Source organism: Leptopilina boulardi, unplaced genomic scaffold (genome assembly GCF_019393585.1).
Source record: "Leptopilina boulardi isolate dan_hultmark-lab unplaced genomic scaffold, ZJU_Lbou_2.1 LbouV2_285, whole genome shotgun sequence".
Lineage (NCBI taxonomy): Eukaryota > Metazoa > Arthropoda > Insecta > Hymenoptera > Figitidae > Leptopilina > Leptopilina boulardi.
Window position 1 is genome coordinate 467,563 of NW_026137846.1, and position 21,205 is coordinate 488,767.

General features: G+C 27.6%; 1 protein-coding gene across 5 annotated transcripts in view; it reads left to right on the forward strand.

The window, feature by feature from the left end:
- The window catches only part of LOC127282164 (arfGAP with SH3 domain, ANK repeat and PH domain-containing protein), a 527,240-nt gene that overhangs the window by 467,423 nt on the left and 38,612 nt on the right, over positions 1–21,205 (forward strand). For 3 of the 5 annotated variants that reach the window (XM_051306275.1, XM_051306274.1, XM_051306276.1), the window contains one exon: positions 14,125–14,285. In XM_051306275.1, coding sequence (XP_051162232.1) covers positions 14,125–14,285 — 161 coding nt within the window. Of the gene's footprint in view, positions 1–14,124; positions 14,286–21,205 lie in introns of those variants that run through there. The other 2 variants (XR_007843154.1, XR_007843155.1) reach the window with 1 other exon arrangement.

Sequence of the window (21,205 nt, forward strand, 5' to 3'; positions counted from 1 at the left end):
CAACACATATTTTTTAAACATTTGTTTTTATACCAAATAAGTTCGCTTCAAGTACGGAACCCACGATTTCAGTGCGAGTGTAACTCGCACTTGTCCGAATTTATTTTATAAAAAATATTTTACTAAAAAAATATAAGAAACATAATTTTATTTCAACTCGCAATATTTTTATTGTATTTACATTTTAAAAATACATTGAATATTAAATTTTGTCAAAAAGAGATAAACCTTAAGATATTGATATAAGGCTAGTAGCTGCTTGTCAAGGAAAAATCGAAAGTTATCTAAAAAATAAAATTTGTTTATTAATTCTTTTTATTAATTAATTTATAATTTAATTAAATCTTTTGAAGATTAGTATTTTGCCAATTTCATTGAAATAATTAATGTTAGTCTCAAGTTTTTCTTTAAAATATTAGTGCATTAAAATTCTTGTTAAATAAAAATATGTAATATATTTACCCATTTTTCTTAGAAAAGTATTTAAAAAATTTCAAGAATTATTAATTTAAATTTGCAAATGTGTCTTGTCAAATTGTGAAATTAACATATGAAAAACATATGAAAACACATGAAGTAAGTCAAAAGAAACTTGTTGAAAAAATATTTAAAAGAAACTTTTGTTAACATTTTATTCTCTTCGAAATATATTCTCGGTAAATATATTACTGTGAAATTTATAAAAATCAGTCTAAGATTTTTATTTCATTAACATTAGGTATTAGAAATATATTTTATGTTTAAATTTGAATTAATTCCATTGTTTGTTGTTAAATAAAATTAACATTTTCTTTTAAAAGAAATGTGAAGAGAATATCGAATTAAAAAAAGAATAAGAGAAAAAGAAAAAAATATGAAAAAATTCAATACAAAAAAGAAAGGAATAAAATAAGTACAAGAATTGAAATAGAAAAATGAGGGTAAGAGAAAATAGAAGGTAAATTTTTTATTGATTACTTTTAAGTATTCTATTTAATTAATAAAAATGTACTTTTCCGTAGATTATTATATACTAATTTACTTATCATTGAGGTAAATGAGGTTCATTTGAGGTAAATTTAATAAAGTAATGAAAGTTAAAAAATCAATAATCCGCATTTTGGCTATAAAATTTTGCTATAAAATTTAAATTTAAAATCTGTAAAATTTGTGAAAATTGTTTCTCTTCGTATCACTTATATTATGTGACATAGAACACATATTTAAAATTTTTTTTTGTTTTTATACTAAAAGAGGAACACTTTTCTTAATTTTTTTTTCAAAATTGTCCTTCTCTGTATCACTTATATTATTTAACTTTCAACACATATTTTTCAAATATTTGTTTTTATACCAAATAAGTTCGCTTCGAGTATGGAACCCTCGATTTCAGTGCGAGTGTAACTCGCACTTGTCCGATTTTATTTTTATTTTTTAATAATTACAAGAATTGAAATTGAAAAATGAGGGTAAGAGAAAATAGAAGGTAAATTTTTTATTGATTACTTTTAATTTTTAAATATTCTATTTAATTATTAAAAATATACTTTTCCATAGATTATTATATACTAATTTACTTATCATTGAGGTAAATGAGGTTCATTTGAGGTAAATTTAATAAATTAATGAAAGTTAAAAAATCAATAATTCGCATTTTGGCTATAAAATTTTGCGTTTTAATTGAATTAAAATCATTTAAATCACTTACATGAGTTAAACAAAATTATTGCTTCCTCGGCGAGGAAGCCAAATTTTTATGAAATGAACATAAAGAAACCCCTGTTTTATTTTAGAGTTATGAATACTGAATAAATAAACTTAAAGAAAAAGTCCACTTTTTGCACTTCTTATCATGTTTATTAAGTTATTTCTATAATCTACACATAAAAATACGTAAAAATAATAAATTTGAAGCCCTTTAGATAAAATTTTTTTCGTTATTCGGAAAAAATTCCTGATTTTTTCTAAAATTATCAGTTTTTTCTTGACAGTCCCAGAAAAATCAACTCCAATCATCCTCGCTATATTTTTTTGTAATCTACACGTAAAAATACGTCAAAATATATAAATTTAAATCACTTTAGATAAACTTTTTTCGTTTTTTGCGGAAAAATACATTTTTTTCCTAAAATTGTCATTTTTTCTTGAAAAACTTGATAAAAAGTTAATCACCAACTCTAATCGTGATGGCTTTATTTCCCTGTGTTGTTCACGTAAAAATACATTTGTATACTAAATATGAACTGTCTGGGTTGAATATTGTGTGCGCTAGGGAGAAAAAATTAATTTTTTCGAAATTTTTTATTTTTCCTTGACAACGCTATGTAAATTGATCTGAATCAAGTTCACTATATGTTTCCTGTGATTTTCACGTAAAAATACGTAAGTGTACCAAATTTGAGCTCTTTATGTCAAAAGATGTGGCTACTAGGGGGGGGGGGGGGGGTACATAGTCATTTTTCGTAAAAATTCATGGTTTTTCCTTGACAACGCTATGATAATCAATTCCTATCAGGTTCGCTATATTTTTCCTGTAATCTACACGTGAAAATACATATGTGTACCAAATTTCAGCCCTCCAGATAAATTCGTGTGGCCGCTAGGGGGGGGGGGGTACACAATTTCAAAAAAACCGATATTAATAGTGTTCCGAACCGAGTACGGAACCCTAAAAAATTGGTTTTTCATCAATATTGTTGTCGCCGTAAGAAACAACTAATAATATTATTTTTGTGAGTTGGTTACTCAACTGAGAACAAACTCTACTTTATTTATTTAACAAGCAAAGTACAAAAAATTGGAGATAATCAATCCTTCCAAAACTTCACTGAGTCTTTTTGGAAGACAATTTACTAACCGTGCTATCACTTTGAGTAGCGACTAATTAATCTGACGACACCTGCTTATGCATTAATTTTAAAGGACTGTGCAATAGTCCCCACTCTTTACAATACACACTCATACTTCATACTGTCGACACCTCCCTCCTTTAAACTATCGATGATTTTCAAATTAACATTTATTTAAAAATTCGATGCAGGTTTCCTTCTAGGAGGTTTCGAATGTAACTCAAAATTTAATCCTGGCAGATTTTTCTCAGTAGCTACAAGCTGCGTTGGACCTGTATTGTTATAACTACAATTTGTATAACAGTTCCCAATACAATATCTTATTAAATTAAATAAATCTTGGTAATTTTGGTAATTTATTATTAATTAATTTTAAATCGTCTTTCTCAAAATCTAATTCTATCGTGATTGTATCCTCAAAGTATCTACTTATATTTCTCATCGGTTTATTAGATAAGTACTCAATTTTTTACAATTATAATTATTATTTTCGCATACTATATCTAGAACTGTTTCTTTTACAAATATACATATGAGGCAAAATTCCTGAAATGTCCGAACAAAAAATTAAAAGTTCTCGAATTTAATCCATACTTTTTTAAAATGTTGTTATTGTTGGTGAAAGTCTAAAAATCAATTATTATTGAATTTAATAAAACAGTTTTTGAATTACAATAACGTTTTTAATTTTTGACTTTTGAAAAAAAAAATTTTTTTCAATGTACAATATTTATAAGTAGAATGCATAAAAGTTAACATATATATAATGATTTTTAAAGCTTTTTTGAAAGGCTACACGCTGTTAATAAATTTTTTTTTTAAATAACATTTGACCTTGAAATTCAAGGTCAAAATGTTAATTTACGTTTATCTCAAAATCGGATTTTTTAAAATTATTTCTAACTATCTCAATGGAAAGCTTGACTAATTTCTTACAAAACATATAATTTTCAGAGTGGGATCTTTTAAAGTTTTTGAGATATTATTAATTCATTAATTAATGTTTATAACAAATGAAATATTTTACAAACGAATAAAGTTACCGTAATTCTGAAGTTAGCAATTGAAACTTAATATATAAGGCTTTTGGATGCTTGTTGTTAGTAAAAAATAAAATATTTTACAAACAAATAAAGTTATGGTAATTCTGAACTTACCAATTGAAAGTTAAGCTAATTCCGCATCCAACGAGCCCTATATGAAGTATTTTGGATAAGTAGATTGTTAATAAACAATTGCAATAATGAATTAATAATAACTCAAAAACTTTAAAAGATCCCACTCTGAAAATTACATGTTTTGTAGGAAATTAGTCAAGCTTTCCATTGAGATAGTTAAAAATAATTTTTAAAAATCTGATTTTGAGATAAACGTAAATTAACATTTTGACCTTGATTTTTAAGGTCAAATGTTATTTAAAAAAAAAAAATTTTTATTAACAGCGTGTAGCCCGTCAAAAAAGCTTTAAAAATCATTAGGGGAGGATGGGGCAAGGATAGTTAGGTAAGATATTTTTGGATCTAGCCGTGAAATTTAAACTGGCATCGGAAAAAGAATAGTATCGTTGGAAAGCCTGTTTATTTAGCTACAATTTTGCTATACATTGTTTTCTTGTAGATTGCAATGCCTTCGAGATAATATTGGAAAAGTAAAAAAAATACTAAGAATGATACAAAAAATCATTGAATTTGATTTTCCATTGTTTCAAGGTATCGAATTATATTTGTCAAGAAATAACAATAAAAATTATTGTTCTAATTAAATCGAATCATGTTTAATACAACTTAGCAGTTAAGGATGATCATTTTTATCAAAAAAAACATGTTTTTTGTGAATTTTTTGAAAAACAAAAAAATTATTAAATCGCGATCCATAAAAAGCAATTAGCATTTCGTTTGCAATTAAAAAATTGTGTTAGCCAGACATTACCTTGTCATAAGTATTACAACAAGGCACTAACTAGTTTTGCCCCGTGAGCGCTTTTTTCGAATTATCACAAATTTTTAGTACAAAAAAATTTTTTTTTTAAAAAACGAATATGATATTCGTTTTCAGCACAAAATTTTACACCAGAAAACATTTACGCAACCAAATATATTTAATAAATTATATCCGCAAAAATAAGATTGAATAATAAAAATAAGGTGAAAATATTTTAGCAAAACTGAGATGTAACACAAATGGGCACGTAGCTTCTACAAATAGTGTCCCCGCAAGCTCAAATTTTTACTGTCATCTTTTGGTGTTAAGACGAGTGTACATGACAAATGACCCGTTTTTTTGACGAGCCGTTTCTGTATTAGAGCCACTAACTATCCTTGCCCCTTAACTATCCTTGCCCCATCCTCCCCTATATATATGTTAACTTTTATGCATTCTACTTATAAATATTGTACATTGAAAAAATTTTTTTTTTCAAAAGTAAAAAATTAAAAACGTTGTAATTCAAAAACTATTTTATTAAATTCAATAATAATTGATTTTTAGACTTTCACCAACAATAACAACATTTTAGAAAAGTATGGATTAAATTCGAGAACTTTTAATTTTTTGTTTGGACATTTCAGGAATTTTGCCTCATATATGTATAACCTGTTTCTGTTATCATAAATGTTTCATCGCTGAGTAGTAATAGAGATTTTAGACAATTTCTGTTAAACATTTTTATTAAATCCGCGTCACAATTTTCTGTTTGATATATTAAATAATTCGGTTGATTTCTCTTACAAATTTTATAGTTTTCTATAGTACTACATTTTTCTAAATTTGTCTTGTCAATCGGTACGTATTCAGTTTTCGTTTGCAACATATATTCGTGGTTTGGTAAAAACACCATAGCTTGACCATTAATTATTCGTTCTGGAATTGGTAAACTTCTTACTATTGTCATTTCTTTTTCATCTAAAATAGGAATTTTAATTATGTATACTAAGTGATGATTTTTTATAATTGTAGTAATTTCACTAATGTCTATAATATGTTGATAGTTTCTTTCATCCCTTTGATGTGATATTTAGTTCTAAATTCCTTTTCAAATGCATCAGTTGTTTCATAGAACATTCTAGGCGTTAAAATTTGGGGGTATAAAATTCCATGCTTCCCTAAATTAATTGAACTTATTGCTAAATCTATGTCGTCATTCATTTCTTCTATTAAAGTTTCAGCTATTAATAATTTTTGTTGGATAAACAAACTCTTTTTGTTATTATTTACTTCTGCTTTCATTTGGTTTAGTATATCGTAGTCTGCTATAAGTTTATTTTCTAAGAACTTATAATCTTGAGATGATGAATCTAAGATCATTTTTATTACTTTAGTATTGTTTTTAATTGCTTTATTTAAGACCTTATTATCATTATATAATCGATAAAATTCTTTATTAATTATATTTAAATCTGAATCGCTTAATGTGCCAAATAATATTTTTGATTTTGACTCTTTGTTTACCCATTATGTTTTATAATAGTGAATCCTTTTTTCTTAAACGACTAAATCTAGAAGAGATAATTTTAATTTCGTAATTTTCTTGACATTTAGTCATGCAAAGATGTTTAATCTGCGTTAACACTTTTTGAATAACAACTATCTATTCTATCTTCGGTTCTTGTAATGTTTATCATAATCATAATCACACTTTTCCTATTTCTTCTTTATATATATTGCCTTTTAATTTCGTTATATTATAATCAGTTTCTGGTACAACCAGCCCGAGGCTCATTATCAAAATCTTCATCAAGATCGCCATTGTTGTCGTCATCCAAATCGTCTTCTTCACTATCTAAAACAAAATATTTCTTAATATCTTTCCTATGAACCTTTCGATTATTTTCTATTGTATATGTATTTCCAATTTTATGTAAAACTATATATGGTCCTAACCACAAAGGGTCTCCCTTTTTTCTCATATGATTTCTTATCAATATTTGCTCCCCAACTGAAATTGTCTTTTTATCAGTCAGTATTTGTTTTCTTTGAGATTCATTGATTTTTCTTCTTGCAACATGTAATTTGTTTTCGTGTTCTAATTGTTTTAATTCGTTTTTCTTTACGAGATTTGTTATTTTGTTTAATGTTTCAAATGCTTCTCTTGCTTTTCTGCTATTTTGTAGTTCAAATGGAGAAAATCCTGTAATCCTATTTATTGTCATATTGTATGTTAACATTGCTTTAGGTAACTCTTTATCCCATTCATCTTTTTGCGCATAAATACTTAAATATTCATTAATCTTCTTGTGTGATCTTTCATTCTTTCCATTACTTTGTGGGTGATAAACTGAAGTCTTTACATGTTTTATTTTTAATTCGGTCATTAGATCTGAAAATTCGTTATTAATAAATTCTTTCCCATTGTCTGTTAGTATTTCTAAAGGTTTACCGTTCGTTTTTAAATATCCTTTCCACATAGCATCTATGACTAAAGTTGCTGATTTGTCCTTCAATGATTCTAAATGCACATATCTAGATAAAAAATCTTGAATCACCAAAATATATTTATTTCCGCTGGTAGTTTCATTTAATGGTCCCACTATATCTATTGATATTTTATCATTTGGTTCTTCTGGTATGTCTGATTCTTCATAATATTCTTGTATTCTTTCATTTTGTTTAAATCGTTGACATAAATCACATCTTTTGATAAAGTCTTCAACATCTTTTGAAATGTTGGGCCAGTTTGTCATATTTCTTATCTTTTGTACTGTAATATCTTCAGAATAGTGTCCTCCTAATATTCCTTCATGTGCTTCTGCTATAATTTTTCTTCTATTCGTTACAATGTGTTTCTTTATTAAATATATTTCCTTGTCACCTCCTTTCCATAATTCAAAAAGAATCCTCGATATTTTCCTTTCATCTATATCCTCGTAGATAATTCTTAATCTTTCTTCTTTAGTTTCTTTTCTAAAAATTCTGATAATTGATCATCTGTCACCTGTGGACTAATTTTTATTTTGTCATTTTCTTCTGTTTCTTCGTTGGTGATCCAAATTTCGTTTATCCTTGTCGGTCCAAATTCTCGTTTTATAATTAACTGTCCTGTTTGATCTATTTTGTTTCTTTTTAATCGTATTTTATTCGGTCATCATTATCTATTTGAGGTATATCTCTGATCCATTGTACTTCTGTTTCCTCGTTAAAATCTCTTATTACTTTGTATATAGCTCTTTCTTTAGATATTGTTTTTCTCCCATAAACTAATATTTTCCAAATATAATTTGTGTCTCTTATAGGTTTAAGTCTATCTCTCAAGTTACTTATCGGTTCCAAAAGAGAATAATTTGCATACCCTTGCATTTTTTCTTTAGTACCTGTAATCAATTTTATAGTTTTTGTTACCTTGAATTCGTCTTTAATTATTTATTGATCACTTTCTTCAGTCTGTGAATCTATTTCCATATTTTCGTATTTATTTTCGTCATCAATTATTGAGTTGTCGTCTTCTGTTTGCGTATCTACCTCCATGTTCTCATTTTCCTTGTTTACACCTGTAGTACGGGCGTTCTGCTATTGTAACGTATCATATGTACCGTCTGTTGGCATCTGAACCCTTGGAATCCGCGATAAGCCGTCAGCGTTTGTTTTGGCAATTCCTTTTTTGTAAATAATTTCATAATCGTATTCTTCTAATTTTAGTCTCCATCTCATTAATGTGCTTGTCGGATCTTTTACATTAAATAACCAAACTAAGGGTTTGTGATCTGTTACAATTTTAAATCTTCGTCCAAAAAGATGGTGTCTAAAATGTTTAACTGCCCATACTATTGCTAATAATTCTTTTTTAGTAGTCGTGTAATAAAATTGCTCCTAATCCTTCATTTGATGCATCAGTTGTTAGAACAAAAACTTGATTCCAATTTGGAAATTGTAGTATCGGTGCTGTTATTAATTTATCTCTTAATTCGGAAAATGCGTTTTCTTCTTTCTGTGTCCACTCAAATGTAGTTTCCTTTCGTAGTAATTTAGTTAGTGGATTTTCTATTTTAGAGACGTTTTTTATGAACTTCCTGTAATAAACAATAAGTCCTAAGAATTGCTTAATCTGTTTTTGGGTTTTTGGTCTTGGGTCATATTTACTTTGTCAATTCTATCTAGGTTTGGCTTTATACCTTCTTTTGTAATAACATGCCCTAAATATTCCAGTTCTGGACGCAAATATTCGCATTTATCTGGCTGTAATTGGATTCCAACTTGTCGTAGTCTTATAAATAAATTCTTCAAATTTTTATTATGTTCTTCCAACGTTCTTCCGTAAACAATAATATCGTCAATATATGCAAAACATCCATTACCTATTAGTCCTTTTAATCCATTATTTATCATTCTTTGAAATGTTGGAGGGGCATTTTTTAAACCAAAAGGCATTCTATTATATTCATAATGACCTTCGTTTGTACTAAAAGCTGTTTTTTCTTTGTCCTTGGGATTCATTCCTATTTGATGAAATCCGGAAGCAAGATCAAAACAAGAAAAGAATTTAGAATTTCCTAACTGTTGAATTATCTCATCAATACATGGTAAAGGATATTTGTCTAAGATGGTTTTTTCATTTAGTTTTCGATAATTTATAACAATTCGACATTTTAATTTGCCTGAAGCGTCTTTCTTTTTTGGGACTATCCATAATAGTGAATTGAAAGGAGACATACTTTCTCGAAGTATATTTTTCTTTAACATTTCTTTAATTTGTTGGTAAACTTCTTCTTGTAACATAGGTGGATATCTATATTGTTTTGTATTTACAGGTTCATCGTGTGTTGTTCTAATTGTATGCTCAGTTAATTTAGTTAAAGGTAAAGGATCGTTTCCTAATTGAAAAATGTCGTGAAATTCTGTTATGATTTTTAGTAAGTCTTCTTTTCCTTCTTTGATATGGTCTAGTCGTGTTTTAGATAATAATTCTTTCATTATTGATAAATTGGTACATTTTTTCGTCAGTCAATTTTTTTATAGAATCTATCCATAAGTCTTCATAAGCATCGTACATACTTTCAATTTTTGCTGTATTAGGTGGTAAAATTGGTTTTCCTTGATAATCATATTTTGTGACTGTTGAATATCCTCCTTCAAAGTTAATAAAACAGATTTTATCTTTCTTATCTGCACTAGGTTGTGGATGAAGTATTTTAGGTCCTAAGTTTAAAATACCTTTTTCTAAGTCAACTTTAAAATTTTGATTGTAAAGTAAATTCATTCCAATTAAACCATTTTCTCTAAATGCATTTTCATCTTTCATAACTTGAAAAACTGATTCTTCACCATAAAGTTTTAAACAAATAGAATATTCAAATGTTACGGGATTGTTTCCTATTGTTAAAACATTGTGAGGAGCGTATGTTTTAAAGTTTTTTCCTTCTAACATACTGTTTTTTATGATTGATATATTCGATCCTGTATCAACTACAAATTTTCTCAATTTTAATTTATCAAATGTTAAAGCCGCAATAGGTATGTCGTGTCTTCATTGTTCTCTCGGAATCGGTGGAAGGTTGTGCTTAGCGGGTTCTCCGATAAAGAAAATTCTTCGCTTAGCTGCACTCGGTCTAGTGGTTTGCTGTTGATCGATCGTGACTGAAAATTTTGAGTTTTCTCTTGACATGGTGGTAAACCTCTGTATTTTCCTCTGCAGACATCTTCTGTATGTCCTACATTTTTGCATTGGTTGCATTTTTCTATATTTGTCTGTTTACTAAATCTTGGTTTTGGAACTGGGTTCTCATTTCTTGGGTATCTTGTGAAATTTTCTATTCTTCTTTTATCTTTTATATTCACGTTAATTTCTGAGGCAATATTAAAACATTCATTCAGAGTTTTCGGTTTCTGAGGACGGATTCTAATTTCAAATTCTTCTTCTTATATTTCTTAAGAATGTGCTGCTACAAGGAGTACACAAGAATATGAAATTTGTTTTTTTGTTTATTGACGATGAAAATACTGATAAAATCACGGAGTATACCAACGCTTTAAAACAAACTTAGCCACACCCTATGAAGGTCGCCGTTCAACGTACGTAAAGTGGACTTATACTCTTGTTCTAAAGATTCGTAGTTTTCTTTTATATACCTTACTTCAATTTTGCTTTTGAATGTTGATCTGGATCGTAGTACTGGAAAATCTCGAATTCTGTTTCGTATATTTGGATAACTCTCTGGATACCTCTCTGTAGACCTGGATATCTGTATCGCTGATTGGCTAACACTCTGGATAACACTTCGTAGATATGAATATCTGGATCGCTGCTTGGTTAACACTCTGGATAACACTTCGTAGACTTGGATAACTCTCAGGATACGTCTTTGTAGATCTGGATATCTCTTTTGTTGATTCTCTCGTTCACTTTCAATGATCACTTTGTTTATCTGGAACTAGTTCTTGGTTCTGCATATTTAGAGTTTGGATGAACTTCCAAATAATTTTAAATATTTCACCGCTTCCACCAATTATGTTGTCGCCGTAAGAAAAACTAATAATATTATTTTTGTGAGTTGGTTACTCAACTGAGAACAAACTCTACTTTATTTATTTAACAAGCAAAGTACAAAAACTTGAAGATAATCAATCCTTCCAAAGCTTTACTGAGTCTTTTTGGAAGACAATTTACTAACCGTGCTATCACTTTGAGTAGCGACTAATTAATCTGACCACAGCTGCTTATGCATTAGTTTTAAAGGACTGTGCAATAGTCCCCACTCTTTATAATACACACTCATACTTCATACTGCCGACAATATTTTTATTGAAAAATGTATTTTTTACCAATAATTTTTATTAATACATCAATTTTTTTGATGAAATAATACATTTTTTCACTATTATTTAAGTTTAAAATTAATTTTCTTTAAATTTTTTTTGATAAAATAAAATAATTTTTTTCTAAAATAATATTTTTTATGAAAATATTAATTTTTTTAAATAAAATATTTTTGTTTGATAAGAAATAAATGTTTGTCACCAATGTTTTAGATAAAAAAAATAAATTTTCACCAATTTTTTTGATTTATAAATAAATTTTTTTGATGAAATAATTCATTTTTTTACCATTATTTATGTTTAAAATTAATTTTTTTCCAATTTTTTTTAACAATAATATTTTTTTATTAAAATATTAATTTTTTAAAATAAAATAAGAAGAATATATGACGAAGAAGAAGAAGAAGACGACAATGAAGAAAATGAAAATTCAGATGAAATCGAAGATGATGGTGTGTATTGTGATGCAGAATTTAATGACAAAATAAATGTTAAAAGTGTATATACGAATAATGAATTAAATCTTATTAAAAAAATTATTAGTCTGATATCTGAGAGTACGAAAAATGAAAAATGTAAAAATCTATGTGAAATAATTAATGATATATGAGATTAATTTTATTATTAAATTTTATTTTTTTAATGAAAAAATTATATTTCAAAGGCTTAAATATATAAGAAAACATCCACAAAATCTCGCATCAATTTATTTCAATGTGTTTCAGAAAAAAAATTCCTGAAATTTACTCATTTTTTGACTTTCTATAGTAGGCGCCCCATTAAAATAAGATAAGACCTCTTTTCGGCCTTAAATTAAGACTTTCTTTTACAGTGTATTCATATTATGTGATTATTACTTTCATTGAAATGTCTACTACACTTAAAGTTAATTGAACTGCTTATTTTAATACAAAATCTTCAATAAATTAAATATAGGTACTCGGGTGCCGCGTCCGCCCATAGAAGATCTTTTTTTCCTCTGTCCCATAAAGGTTAAAAGGCTATAAAATTAAAAACAAATGAAATAAAGAAATTAAGATGTGATATCCATCTTGGGGCATTAGACTGTCCATCTAAGGACACCAGTTTTCAGACGTCAATAACAATTATTTATAAACACAGCATTGACAAAATCATTTTATAATATTACATGATAAATAAATGAGAATATTACGATAGGAACGTATTGGGATTGGCCAATACGCCATACTTCAATACGCCATTTGGAGTTTACCTACTTCTGACAACCATTTTTCTTTTCAACTTTCCTTAATTAACACGATAGAAAGAGAAATAAAAACTAAAATGTCTGACGAAGTAGGTAAAAGTCACTAGAGGGGGTTAAATTTTTTTGAAAAATTTAAACAGTGAAATTTTGAAGACTTTTAACTTTTAAACAGAAAGATGACAAAAATTTGACCTATTTGTTTTCGAAAGATTTTTTCCTGCTCTTTCGAATGGTGTAAGAAAATTTTCAAAAAATTCAAAATTTGACCCTTTTTTGAAAATCAAAAATATTTTTGACTTTTTTTTAAGTTCGGTCTTTTTTTTATTTTTTTTGACAGCTAAAAATGTGTATTTTCACCACAGAAAATATTGAGATGTCCTTTTTTATTATTATAGAGATTTGAATTAATTTATGTTAATAAAAAATTGAATATTTTATAAATAAATAAAGTAATTGCAATTCTGAAGCTATCAAAAGAAAGCTGATGTAATTTCTCATCCGACGAGCCATATATTAACTATTTTGGATTATAGGATTATTTATAAAGAATTGCAATGTTAGCCAATTGTAAATCACTAATCCACTAATCCAAAGTACTTCATACACGGCTCGTAAAATGCGGAATTATGTCAACTTTCATTTAGTAACGTCAGAATTACGATAACTTTATTTGTTTATAAAATATATCATTTTTTATTAACATTAATTAATTAATAAATATCTCGAAAATAACTTTCAAAAAAAGGGTCAAAATTTGAATTTTTTGAAAATATTTTTGCACCATTCGAAAGAGCAGGAAGAAACCTTTCGAAAACATATGGGACAAATTTTTTTTCTTCTTTCTGTTTAAAAGTTACAAGTCTTCAAAAATTCACTGTTTAAATTATTCAAAAAATTTCAACCCCCTCCCTCTCCAAAAGCTTTTGAAAAATCCTAACAATAGTTCGTGGTTAAAGTACTCACCCATAGGGCTAAACTATTTGCAAGTTACAGCCCGATCCAATTAACTTTTTGTTCACTTAGTACACTACAGGAATTTTACCCCATATATAAAAGCATACATTGTGCGCGCGCAGAGTACGCTCCGAGGGCGCGTGATTTTTACATTGTATCCCTCTTTCGATATGTTACCGAAGTTTCCAACCAGAATAATAGTTTCCATATCATTTCTACATATATCTACTACAAGAATCTGCAGTTTTTAGAAAGTCGATTTTTTTGAAAAAATATGTGGTATCCCTTAAATACATTTTTTCATTGTTTATTGTATTTTTATTTTGCGTTTATTTACATAATTCTGATTACGTGCTAAATATTTTGAAGGTTTGGAGAAAATAAATACCTCTACACTACAACGGCCAAAAAATCCTCCTCCTCCAGCTCCTACTTTGGCAAGCTCTACAAGATTTGGTAGCAGTCGCAGTAATGAATCCTTAATTTCTTTGTGTCAAGATCACGGATTAAGTAATCTACAAACACGCAAGGTAAATTTTCATATTCATATTTATGTATCGTGACATACCAATATCGTCGTACACTTGTATGGTTGCCATGGAAACAGATACCACAGCAATCGTCCGTCATCCATCTGTCTGTCCGTCCGTCCGTCGTACACTCGTACGGTTTCCATGGCAACCCTAAGGGTGCTCGCACAAGAAAAGACGGAGCAGTGTGCAGGATGTGTTTCAAATGAGATAGAAAAAGAAAGAGCAATATTCCTGTCTTTTTCTATCTCATTTGAAACACATCCTGCACACTGCTCCGTCTTTTCTTGTGCGAGCAGCTTTACCATGACAACTGTTTCCATAGGAACCATAGCAATTTACAAATAATGTAATTATAAATTATTTATTTTATACAAATAACTTTTGATCTGAATTTAAAAAGCATCAAAACCTTAGATGTAGGCGCTTTGCGCCTGGTTCTTTTTCTGATTTTTTTATTTTAAAATCGGTTAATATTTAATGGTGCCGCAAGGCCCTTGAAATTTTCTATGTATTTTATATGGGGAGAAGCAGCTTTTTCGTAAACTTGCAATAATTTCGTTAAAACTTAATATTTTTTAATCGGCCAACAATATTTTTCTTTAGGAGTGTTGAAATTATGAAGTTCTAATAATAATAATAATTTTAAAAAACATTAAATTAACTATTTTTACAAGGCAGCTAAAAACCCCATAAATGCAAAAAAAGGTAAAATACATGTGAGGCATTTTAGTGTAATGTCCTGAGTTAAAAAATTGATTTCTCGAAAAAAAGTGAAACTTGAGGAAATTGTTGTCCTACCTGATAGTAAAGTATCCCCAAAAAAATTTTTGACTTTTTTGAAATTTTGGGGGAGATAGAGAAAGGTCAATTTTATCAGTTTTCCCAGACACCGCCTACTATTTGAATTTTTTCTGTCTATAAATGCAATAAAAAAAATTTTGTAAACAGCTACAGAGAGGAGGAAGAAATCGACAGCCTCGCCCGCGCGCCGACATAAAATCTTTGATAGTTAATATCTTGAAAACAAAAAAAAATCGGCATTCTGAAAATTTTTATACTGATCAGAAAAAACCTCAGCTTTCGTTTGCAATTATTTATTTAAAAAACGCATCGATTTTAGTGAAAATAGCAAATTTATGTTTAATTACAGAATATCAAGGTCAAAATTCAAAAAATTTAAAAAACGAAATTCACCATTGGAAAGAGCATGAAAAAACCTTCAAAAATATGCCTGACAAGTTTTTTTTATTGCATTTATAAACAGAAAAAAATTCAAACAGTAGGCGGTGTCAGGGAAAACTGATAAAATGGACCCCCCCTCTATCTCCCCCAAAATTTAAAAAAAATCAAAAATTTTTTTGGGGATATTTTACTATTTGGTAGGACAACAATTTTCCCAAGTTTCACTTTTTTCTAGACTTCAATTTTTTACCTCAGGACATTACACATAAAATGCCTCATGTTCATAAGTGTTTCAAATGATTTTATCAATATTTTTCGCATAGGTTATATTTTATCGAGAAATTGATATTTTTACTGAGAAAAAATTTGTTAAAAAAAGTTAAAAAAAAAAATTGTTTAAACAAATTATTGGTATTTTTTTCAAAATAAAGATATCAAATTGCAGTTTCTTCTGAATATTACAACTTACCCAGCAAATACGAATACGTAATGGTTATATATTTGTTATATAACAAAATGAACACGTTCTGTCACAAGCTTGTAACATGAAACAAGCATTTAACAAGCATGTTACAAACAGGATACGATAAATGTCAGCTGTGATCTCTGTAACAGATATGTATCAAATACATAACACTGTTACTAGTAATTTATAATAGATATGTAACGATTATATAAATCAATTACAAATTTTTTAAATCCAGTAACAACTTCTTATATAACACATATGTAACAAATATAGAACTTTGTTACAAAAAAATAAAGTTAAAATTAATCCTATCCTATTATAAATCCTATTATCCTATTATAAAAAGGATATACATGTCACATGTCACAAGTGTCTTATGTCACACCTGTCACATGTTACACCTGTCACAGGTCATATATGTCACACATGTCACACCAGTAATATGTCACCCATTTCACACCAATAGTATGACACATATGTCACACCAGTACTGCCGTGTTAAACAAAAACTTACGTAAGTGCCATTGTCGCTTAGGCTGATTTTGGTGCATTTTACTACTGAAATACCGACCAAAACAACAATGTCACTTACGTAAGTTTTTGTTTAACACGGCAGAGTAGTATGTTTCACCTGTCATATGTCACACTAGTAGTATGTTACACCTGTCTTATGTCACACATTGAAGTTTTTCCAACTTCAGTTATAGAACTGTTACTTTTTTTAGAACATGTTCTGTAACTGGTTATGAACCTGTGAGTCACTGGTTACGCAAAATGTCGTACTTAGCGGATATGTAAGATTCTGTAACAGATCTAGAATATAGTTACAAATTTATTTGTAACAGTTCGACAACTGTTTTGTAACAACTATAAAATGGTACATAACTATTATCGCATGATTATTACCTAAAAATACATGCAAAATATTTTTATTCTTAATAAAAATATTAAAACTTGATGTAATAGAAAAAGGAAACTCTAAAATAAACATAGTTAGAACAGTGTCAAATTTCAACTGTTCTATAGCAATATCGCTCCACAGGCTAATACGCTAACCATTACGCTACCCTAACATGGGAATATAAGTACAAAATTGATTTGATAACTTGCGACTAAGGAGGATTTAAAAACTGTATTGCTTATATAAAGAAAAAACAATAAGACTATGTGATGTATAAAAATTTTAGAGTTTTTTAAATTTTACATACAAAATGGAGCAGTTTGAATTTAATTAGTTAACTTCAAGTCTTTTAATTAACCTTTTTAAATAAAAAATTTTGAAAATTAATATCTCCAAAACGAAGCAAAACACCTTCGTAAGATTTTAATAGAAGGTAAAGAATATTATAAAAAATCTTTGTGCAAAACCTCAATTTTTTCGGAGCACCGACAAAAAAGTTATAAGTAAATAAAAATCTTGAGAGTATTTAAATAAAATTTTTTTTAAAATCGTATAGCATCCAAAAATAATAATTTTTTGCAATAATTCTTTAGTTCCTCTGTGCAGAATAAAGTGATTTATGTTTTTGGTGAGTTCCAACCATGGAGTAGTATAAGGAGACCCGACGACATACATTCATAGTGGACTGATTTTCGGTTTTCTAATTCACAGCGTTTGTCAAAAATGCTCAGCTAGCGCTCCTCGCGGAGAAAGGAGGCAATAAATGTCGTCTGCTACAATGTTATGTTCATGACATATTAGAAACAAAAATGGTTTGTTTATTATTTAAAAGCATTAAATAATTATATAAAATATTTAAAATATTTCGTGTATAATTATAAGTGAAATATATGTGTCCAGTGAGAAAGAAAGAATTAACCTATTATAAATCCTCTTTCATGTTTCTCTTTTTGCCTTATACAACCTATACAATCATCAGATCTGCGAGTAAAATAAAATAATTAAATAATTATAAAAAAATTATATTTATGTAACATAATTTTTATAATTAATTTTGTAGTATACCTGTAGGAACCAAAACTGCCACAAGGAAAACGCTTCTCTACTTCTTCAAAAAGTACATTTAAATCACCAATAGTTTTTACATACATAATGCTTTCTTTTACCTCATTTCCAAAAATAAACACCTTAATTATTAATAAATTTATTAAATACATACCTGAGTAATAATAAAAATAATAAAAATAAAATTTAATATAGTACATAATTTCTATTATTAACATGAAGAGAATTTTTTGTATTAAAAATATTCAGGATAAAAGGCTTCTCATTTTTGACAAAAAATATTAAGCGATTACATACCTTTATTGTCATGTCTGGGTACAATATAATTCGTCTATCAGAATGAGCATTGTCATTTATCCAATTCATCCATACAATGAATTCGGGTGTGCGAACTATCGACCATCTTTTAGAAGGTAGCTTAATCACCTGCCTTTTTTTAAAAATCTCCGAATAAACAATTAATTCGTTTGGATTGTATGGAAAAATTGAAGGCACAACTCCTTCCTTTAAAGTTGCTTTACCTCTCGGTATTTCGTGAACTTGACCGTTTATTATTGTTTTGTAACTTCTTTCAATGTCATTTGCATGAAAATGAAGCTCACAAATATTATGAGTCCTGGTCAAAACTTTATCGGCTTTTGTCGGCACCACTTTTTGCCAGGCTTCTATCGCATTTTCCTAACACATTAATTAAATATTTTATCTATAAATAATATTGTCATGTACTAATTTCATGACAATTTTTTAATTTGAAAAAAAAAAAAAAACCTTTGCTTTGAAAAGAGAAATTTTCTTTCCCGCCTTCAACAACACAGACATTAAACAATTCTCGACAACACAAACTGGAGGCATTTTAACACTTACACAAAACAAATTTTTGACAAATAACAATTTCACAAAAAAATTAATATATGCACAGAGACACTGCCATGATGACATTGTAAAATAAAACAAATTTGTTTGGTTATAAAATTTTGAATATACGCAGTACTTATTTTTTCCGCGAGGAGCGCTAGCTGAGCATTTTTGACAAACGCTGTGAATTAGAAAACCGAAAATCAGTCCACGATGCTTGTCAAATTCTCATGGCCGTCGGGTCTCCTTATACTACTCCATGGTTCCAACATCTAATTTTTAATAGTTTTTTAATAATAGCGTTTTTAAAAAAATTGAAAAATTTTAGGTTACAAAATCACATTGTGAACCTCCTACTTTTGATATTTAATATTTTTAAAGGGAATAAAATTTTTACAATAATATTAGGGTTAATGAACTCAGGGAATCATCGAGTTTCACATATAATAAAACTAGATTTTTTTAAAATTTGGTCGCAACCACTATTAGACGAAAGTCAGTGGACTAACCCTTATACATAATAATAATAAAAATAATAATATATAAACTTAAATTTGAACCATTCTTTTTAAAACAACATTTGAAAATTATAATTTAATAATAAAATTAATTATTCCACAGACTTTGTAGAATACTATAAGAAAAATAACATTTCATAAAAAATAAATTTTTTCAGGTTTAGGTGGCACGTTTCAGAAATTCTTACTCTAAAATAAAAAAAATTAGTAATCCTAACACATTCTCGAAATTTTTGAACCGGTTGACTCCCGAGATTGGAGCTCTCGACCATCACTAGTGTACCTACACTGCAGGGCTCATCAGTACTGGAAGCTGCGCCTAGACGCGCTCGACCAAGGGAGACTGAAGGTTTCTTAGGAAATGTTCCTTGTAACAAACACATGAAATAAATAGATTTATTATTTTGTAAAACCATCAAACAATTTTCCAGTTGTTTATTGTTTATTACAATGAGTATATTGGCATATCATTTCTAAAATATTAATAATTTTTAACAATATAAATAATTTTTTTTTTTTTTTTGATAGTGATTTATGTGGAAAATTTTATATTATTTAAATAAAGATTTTAGGCCAATTTTTTCCACAAGAAAAAGTTAATTTATTATTAACATAACGACGTTTCGGCAGCTGCCGCCACCCTTATCAAGTTAACAAATTCACTATAAGTAAGACAATTTTATTTTATTTTTTTTATTTATTTATTTATTTTTTTCTTTAAATCAGTAATTTGTTTATGATTATATTAAAAATTTAGAAAAAGCTGTACTTACGTTTGAAAAAAGAATTTTTAATTATTTTTATATTATTTTTATATTAACCTCAAAGAGTTTTCTCATATTGAGGAGTTATGTTTCTTATTTTGTATAAAGTTTTTTATTATTAAAATTATTAATTAATTATTATATAATAGAAAGATTAAAGACATGATGATGGTATTATCCATCGACATGTCGTAACTGTATTAAAGATTCAAAATTTTTTTCTATAGAGTGATTAAGTGTTGGTAATATAGTATACTAATATAGTATACTACATTTGATAATGAAGTATACTATATTACCAACACTTAATCACTCTATAGAAAAAAATTTTGAATCTTTAATACAGTTACGACATGTCGATGGATAATACCATCATCATGTCTTTAATCTTTCTATTATATAATAATTAATTAATAATTTTAATAATAAAAACTTTATACAAAATAAGAAACATAACTCCTCAATATGAGAAAACTCTTTGAGGTTAATATAAAAATAATATAAAAATAATTAAAAATTCTTTTTTCAAACGTAAGTACAGCTTTTTCTAAATTTTTAATATAATCATAAACAAATTACTGATTTAAAAAAAAAATAAAAAAAATAAAATAAAATTGTCTTACTTATAGTGAATTTGTTAACTTGATAAGGGTGGCGGCAGCTGCCGAAACGTCGTTATATTAAAAATAAATTAACTTTTTCTTGTGGAAAAAATTGGCCTAAAATCTTTATTTAAATAAATAATTTTTATTTGTTAATTCTTAAATATGTTAATTAAAATAAATGTAAAAATTGTTAAATCTTTTAATTATTGTATTTTAGAATTTATTACCTTTTATTTTTTAATTTGAAAGGAAATAAATCTTTTCTTGTCAAGTAGACAGTACATATAAATTTCAATTTTCTCCAAACAAGTAATTAAGTAACAATGTTGATACAATAAAATTTTTTTAATTAACTAATTTAATTTATATTACTCATAATAGTGATTTATATTATTATTTAATATTGGCAATTAATATATATATATATGGGTCATTCCACGTGAAAAGGCAAATGGATTTGTCCACTCGTGGTTTAAAGCAATCGCAAAGTCTTAGGACTTAAAATTTAGCATTTTTTATGTAGAATCGAATACCGAGTGGCTGATTTTAAAATTTTCA